This window comes from Ctenocephalides felis, unplaced genomic scaffold (assembly GCF_003426905.1).
Source record: "Ctenocephalides felis isolate EL2017-DRISC unplaced genomic scaffold, ASM342690v1 CF-g0.4_SCAFFOLD_01604, whole genome shotgun sequence".
Lineage (NCBI taxonomy): Eukaryota > Metazoa > Arthropoda > Insecta > Siphonaptera > Pulicidae > Ctenocephalides > Ctenocephalides felis.
This window is the reverse complement of record NW_020537758.1, coordinates 28890822-28898258: the sequence shown is the minus strand read 5'-3', so window position 1 is coordinate 28898258 and position 7437 is coordinate 28890822. Positions and strand designations below refer to the sequence as shown.

The 7437-nt window shown below is 28.5% G+C and overlaps 1 protein-coding gene across 1 annotated transcript; it reads left to right on the top strand.

Annotated features, from left to right (window-relative positions):
• The first annotated feature begins 3075 nt into the window (after window positions 1-3075).
• On the top strand, window positions 3076-7141 carry LOC113372657 (sulfide:quinone oxidoreductase, mitochondrial). Its single transcript, XM_026613012.1, is given in 9 exon segments — window positions 3076-3356; window positions 3568-3678; window positions 4659-4764; window positions 5365-5589; window positions 5674-5874; window positions 5949-6158; window positions 6343-6529; window positions 6644-6886; window positions 6889-7141. Coding segments are annotated over 8 exon segments (1344 nt in total). The 5' UTR covers window positions 3076-3356; window positions 3568-3577; the 3' UTR covers window positions 6960-7141.
• The last annotated feature ends 296 nt before the right edge of the window (window positions 7142-7437 follow it).

Below are 7437 nucleotides of genomic sequence, written 5' to 3'. Positions count from 1 at the left end.
CATATAACGTTGAACCAGATGTTATATGAAGTCAGTTTCTATACAAAAAGTGCGGTGTTAAATTATTGAATCGCACTTCTCTCAAAATCAATAAGCAGCAAATAAGACGTGCTCAAATGCTCATATTTGAGACAATGATGATAATAAGGAATGAAAATCGTGTTTACAAATAAATAAGTTTTTCAAATAGCGAATTAGGCTCGCCCGTAGGTAAGCGGTTAAGAGCGACGTGACTTGTTTCAGAGGTCCAGGGTTCGATACCCACTTCGAGCAGCCTGTTGTCAGGCAGCAGTGATAACGATTTTCACTTGGAAATATAGATAGTAATATGTTTCCAAGTGAAAATAGCCCTCACCCGGAATTGCTGCACCTATAAAAAATGTCAGCTCTATTAGATTAATTCTAATAAAAAAATCATCAAATGTGGATGGATTAACCATTGGGTTGCCATCTCAAAAAATGCGAAGTGAGGAGAAGTTTCAGCCCAACAGCTCATAGGACGTAAGGTTTTGATTGCTGTTCAAAAAATAAAAACAAAATAAAAAAAATAACGAGTTGCTACTGATTAATAACGAAAATATTTTTTATTGGCAAAAATAGCAAAAAAACATATTTCTACAATGTTAAATTATCTAGGAGTTTGATTTTTGTTTGTTTGATATGTGTTATAAGTTGTGATATAATTGCTCAAAGTCAAATTGGACTTTCAAATGATACACATATTTCATGGAGTAATTGCTAGAATTTTACTAGTGTGATATATATATAAGTATTTTTTATATGGATACGAAACGTATGGATCAGTATATTTGTAAATCATAAATTTTAGTTACTTCTACATGAGTGTGTAGGTACATTTTCATCAATATCTTGATATAAATAGATGAGTATATGTGAAAGTTATTCGCAAAATTTGTATATACCTATCTCATACTCTGCAGCAGCCCTCTTGCCGAATTTTGGCATTACGTCGTCTCGTTAAATGTAGCGAACTAAAACTAATATACCTATAAATTCGCGCACCCATTTGCAGTTTGGAGGTGCTACTTCGACATCAGTGTTAGTGAGTGCCACCTAACACCGTCCTATTTGTCGGCTCATTGTTGGCTGCGACGCTGTTAGAATTTCTAATTATCGCCCTTGTAAAGAAGCAGTCGCAGACGCGATTCTGGTAAAGCAATTAAATTGCATGTTGTGATATGCTCGTATTCCACGTCTTGTGAACTTTATGTTGAAATGGAATAATTGACATTGATATATAGTGTTGAGTAGATATTGCAATATAATTGTTTTCATTATCATTCCAGTTCAACACGGAATCGATTATTATTTGCGAAACACATTCTGTTCATATAGTACTATGTGTATATATTATAAATAAAAATGTTAAAATTATTTTATTAGTTATATTACGTTATTCAAATATAACTAGTTTAAAAATCCCAAATCCAACTTGTTTATTAAATTGCTTTTATTTAAATTGACCGATTTAATCAAATAATAATGATTTACTCAAACGATTTTTAAATTAAAATTAAATTTAATGATTTTATTTTTATTTATAAAAATTAAATTCAAATTTATTATTTTTGCGGCTGCAAAATAAGTTTTTCTGGACAAAGAAATATTGAAATATTGAAAACCTCAAATTATGTATAGAATTAATAAAATAAATACTCGCATTTTTAAGGTAATTCGTATTTTTTTATTATTTTTCAGATACCTTACCTTCAGATTGGATATTATGCGAATAAATGAAATGACATGAAGCGAACATAAAATGTGAGTAAATATTATGTAAGTAATATATTATTCTACTATATTAGTCTTCAATTAACATCAAGTTCAGGGACGTCTTGATGTAACATCATGCGTTTTAATAGTAATTTAATATATATTAATTAATTAATTTTTCTTTCATGGTTGTCAATAACTTTTCAAAAATATTGCCAAAAAAATGCCTACTGAAAGCCTTTCAGGACCAACAGAATACCACTACCAGATTGGAAAATATATGTGCATAAATGAAGTGAAGATAAAATGTGAAAAGACTTCAGTTATGCTGTCTTTTATTATTACATAGTTACTAAATTATTTTAATTTATTAATAATGTATTATGTTCTTTTTCAGTTAAGATCGAGTTTCAAAAGGTCTTCATGTGAATTTTCGATCATGCTTTTTTAAGGGTTGTTCAGGTTGTATTGGTTGGTGTTTTCACGTTAAAATCTTCGGTCGTACCTTTTTTGGGGTTGTTTTCGCGCATTTTTGTTTAGAGCTCAAAGGGCTGGCGTAGTTAAAAACTTTTCTTTTATTTTTCGTGCTTTTTTACAACTTTAACTAATAATTACAAATCGCAGAATGATTTCATAGACTGGGAACCTATCACCGTTTTCTTGTTAAGTTAAAATTTTCATATTAATCCTTTGTTTTCCATGAGAGGTTCCTTTCGTTTTAGAAATTGAGATTTTTGGGTACAATAAAAATCATCTCGCGGGTCGCATTACAGTCGGATCAGTTATGTGTAATTAGTTTATAAGTTAGTTTAGGTGGATTAGAGCGGGACAAATCGATACTTTGTAGTATTTACACGATTATCCATTTCCCTATGAAATGTTAGATACGTAGATATGAATAAAAGTACCTATTTCTGTGGCTATACCACATAAAAACGCGCCTAGCAACTTTACCCCTTGACCTTTTTCAGAAAAAAACAATAGTCGTTATCAAAAATTAATAATTTTGATTCGGGTGAAAATAAAATACTATAAATACTACTACTTGTTATTTATTAAACTATAAAACTTCTTGTTTTATGAAACATTGCAATTTACAGTGGCGCCATATATATTCTAACTTGATACCTATAAGAATCCGTGATACGAATCATCAAAAATTCCCATCAGATTCTGATCAGAATCAACGGGCATATACGAAGCATTTCAGAGGTCGAGGTTATTTTTTCTCATGTAACAATTACTACACAAACATTATGGACTTGACAACATTTAAATTCATTTGTTGCTATGAATGTATACATTATTTAAATATTTAAACCGAATAATTGCATTCAGGATGTAGTAGTAGAGAATCGCAATTTAAGAACTTTGTTTATACATTTTTTTATTTGGTCGCAGTCAGAAGTAAATAAATAGTTTAAATTACAAAACATGTGTTGGACTGAGTGTACGTTTTGTGGTGTTGGTCAGTGTTAAATATTTTTAGGTGTGATGCACAATGTGATCTGAAGAACATAAATGACAATAATAGTCCTTGCATCACAACGTTGAGTTATCCTTGTAATTGCAAGTGCATTTAAAAATATAATTTGTTTGGCATAGAATTTGTGAAAAAACAGGTATGTATTAACTAAATTATTAAATATATATATTATATATATATATATAATATATATATATATTGAGCTTATAATAGGTAGTCCCATAGATAAGATTGATCGATTGTTAGATTAGTACAATGTAATAATCGGCGTTGCTAATTGCATTCATATTCAAATATTATGTGTTAAAATTATTGTTTTAAATGAGTATATATTTTTTTTATTTTAGGAGCATAAATATGCTTTCAAACATTCGGATTCAATTAAAAATTGCCCGTGTACGAGAATTAAAAGATCTGCGTTATTTTTCTTCTTCTACAACAAATTTCGCTGAACACAAGTAAGCATGATATAATAATAACGAATAAATTATAGATATATATATATATATATATATTATATTTGAACAGATTAAATATAAATTTACTCATGTAACATTTTACCCATTATATTACTGGTAAATTACTTGGTGAAATATTATTACTAGTGGTAGAAGGTTAATATAATTGTGAAGCATCTGCAACAGGATTAATATCATTTATTTTAACCATTATATTTTTGCATAATATATAACGTATTTGGCATGTTATATTTTTACTTCTATATAGTCAGCCATGACATTTCATCAAGTTTTTGCTATTTATTATACTAATGAACATAATTATTTTAATTAGAATCTCAATTTATATGATATTACAAATGATTATATGATGGCCACTAAAACTTAATCCAATTTTGTTATTTATCAACAACGGTTTAATTCAATAACGTTGAATACAAAAGTTAAATATAATACGAAATTATACAATTAGAATTATTTCAAGTATTTATTGAAATAAATTACTGCAAACACGCCATGCCAAACTAACTATCTATTGGAACATTTTCATAAATATTTTTTATGTGATTTTTTTAAGAATTGCCAATTTTTCTATGATACATATAAATGTGCTGTTATAAAATATTTGATGTAAATGTATAATACCCAAGGGTGGATAACTTATGTACCAATTCACCTTTATTTAAGATACATTTTATATGACGTAATATATGATTTTTCATCTTAAACTTGAATAAATTAAGTATATATGATAATGAACAATTTGTAAACAAACTAATGATAATCTATCGCTATTCAAACATATGTATGACACAATTTCTGTTCATTTCTTTGAAATATTTCTCATAAATAGTTCTCAGAAAAGTATTAATTAAGGTAGTGCAATCTGAGAAATGTGATATAATCAATTTAATATATTAATTATAAATTTATTATAATATCAATTATATTTTTTTCTCAAAATATTAACTGACTTTCAGATGTCGGGTGTTGGTGGTCGGAGGCGGCTCTGGAGGATGCACCATGGCATCAAAACTTTGTTCGCATTTGCGACAAGATGATGTCATTGTATTAGAGCCTAGTGATGTATGTGATAATTTTCCACTTATATAGTTAATAGTTAATATAGTTTAATAGTTAAATGTTAAATAGTTAAAGACGCTTTTTTATTATTTTTTTTTCTTGGTACTATTATAAAATAATATAATCAAAATTATGCCTAAATTCAAGAACATGGCAATGCCATTTTTCCTTGTTTATAATATGTTAATTTTATTGTCTTATATTCCTTTTTTTTTATTAGTTTCAATATTAGAGATTTTTGTTTACTATAAGCAAAAGACTTCAAGGATTAATATTTTATAGATTTATTTTTATTTTATAATAATTTTGTTATATTATTGATATTTTTTATTTCCCTATGAATTACAATCATACAATATAACTTTATTATTTTTAAAATAAAATCTACATTCGAAGTTAGCAAAATGTTGCGCAATATGTGCATACCATACTTATTGGCAACATTTCATCTTCGTTTTGTGTAAATTATATATTATAATATATATATATATATTATATATATATATTTATATAAGTATATATGTATATGGAAAACTTCCTTAATATTTTGAGAATCCAATGTTAAAAATCATTATCATTAGTTTATGTATCTGATTTTTTTAGGTCCATTATTATCAGCCTATGTTCACAATGATTGGAGGTGGCATGAAAACTTTGGAACAATCTCGAAGGCCAATGTCTTCAGTTTTACCCAAGAAGGCTCGTTGGCTAAAAGATTCGGCGAAAATATTCAAACCGAACGAAAATTCAGTTTTAACATCATCTGGTGACAAGATAACATACGACTATCTCGTCGTTGCTGTTGGTTTGAAACTTGATTACGACAAGGTATAAATCTTCTCAATTTATCTTATTTTAAATTTAGTTTTATTTTAAATTGTTGTTATGCAATTTTTAATAATATTGTTTCAGATACCTGGTTTGTTAAAAGCTTTGTCTACACCAAATGGCAATGTATGCTCCAACTATTCTCCTATGTACGTTGAGCGTACTTACGAGGCTTTAAAAAGATTTCAAGAAGGCGTCGCCCTTTTTACTTTTCCGGAAAGCCCAATTAAATGTCCTGGAGCCCCACAAAAAATTCTGTACATTGCTGAACATTACTTACGAAAAGTAAATCACAGAAAAAAACGCGATTATATATTGATTATAGATAGACTTTTGATGTTTGTGATCTAATATTTTAGTCAGGTAAACGATCCAAGGCACAGTTAAAATATCATTCCACATTAGGCGTATTATTTGGCGTCAAACATTACGCTGATGCACTTTGGGAAGTCGTACGAAAACGCGGAATTGATGTCACGTTGCGATCAAATTTGGTTGAGGTCCGCCCTGAAAAAAATGAAGCCGTTTTTCGCAATCTAGATACTGGAGAAGAGACAATTGTTAAGGTTGTAATAAAAAATGTATTTTTACTAGCTATAGTGGCAATCTTTGAAGTTCGTATGTGAGGTTTTTACATAGATATCTCATTTTTAACATATATTACTAAGCATGCATAGCACATTTCTTAATACTAAATTAATTGTATTACACTTATATTTTGATTTTCAAAGCAAATTATCATTTAATTCGTAGTATTCTATGCTACATGCAACTCCACCAATGTCTCCACCAGAAGCCTTAAGTTCCTGTAAAGAATTAGTTAATTCTGCAGGATATTTAGATGTCGACAAAGATACTTTACGCCATACAAAATTTAATAATGTATTTGGTATTGGTGATTGTTTGAGCTCGCCAAATTCAAAAACAGCTGCATCAGTCGGTAAGAATGTATATTTTATATGCACTATTTGTTGAATATGTACAGTTGTTATCAATTATAAATTAATATCTATCGACTTCAAAATATCTATCTCATAACTTTTTATTTCACCAGCCGGTCAAAGCGGAATAGTCCACTCGAATCTGAAATTGGTTATGAATGGTAAAGACGAAAAATCTAGTATGAAAACCTACGACGGGTATGCATCTTGTCCATTGGTGACAGGTTACAATAAATGCATATTGGCAGAATTTGATTATACAATGCAACCTTTGGAAACTTTTCCATTTCCACAAAATAAAGAACGGAGATCAATGTTTCATATGAAACGAGATGTGATGCCGATGTTGTACTGGGAAGGTTCTTGCGCGGATACTGGAATGGACCAAAGGTGATGCGCAAGATGATGAGTTTGGTAAAGTTTAGCTAAGATGAAATTAGAATATCAAAAGTATTTATGCAAGTTATTTTCATATAAATTATCTCATTCTTATCATTTTCTCTCAGTATTAAATTATGAGCTTAGTAAATTTTAGCTAAGCATAAGACCAAGCTGAGTTCAACTAATTCCTATGTTTAGTCTATATTATTTACCTTATTGTAATAATTACAGGGTTTAGATGTACTAAAAATTAAATTGAGTACAGAAAATATATAACTATTATTTTCTGCTGAAATAGCTATTAAATATACAGATATTTTTCTTGCAATTGCTTTACTCGTCGCAACAATTCTATCTGGATTTAAAATTAAACGATTAAAAAAGAATAATTTTCTAAATTATTTTTTTTACTTTATTATAATAAAGTAATATTTATTTGAAGCTATATTTAGAATTATATTAAAAATAAGTACTGCACATCTTTATTGCAAAATGACAACGTGCAAAACAAAACTTCTACATTATG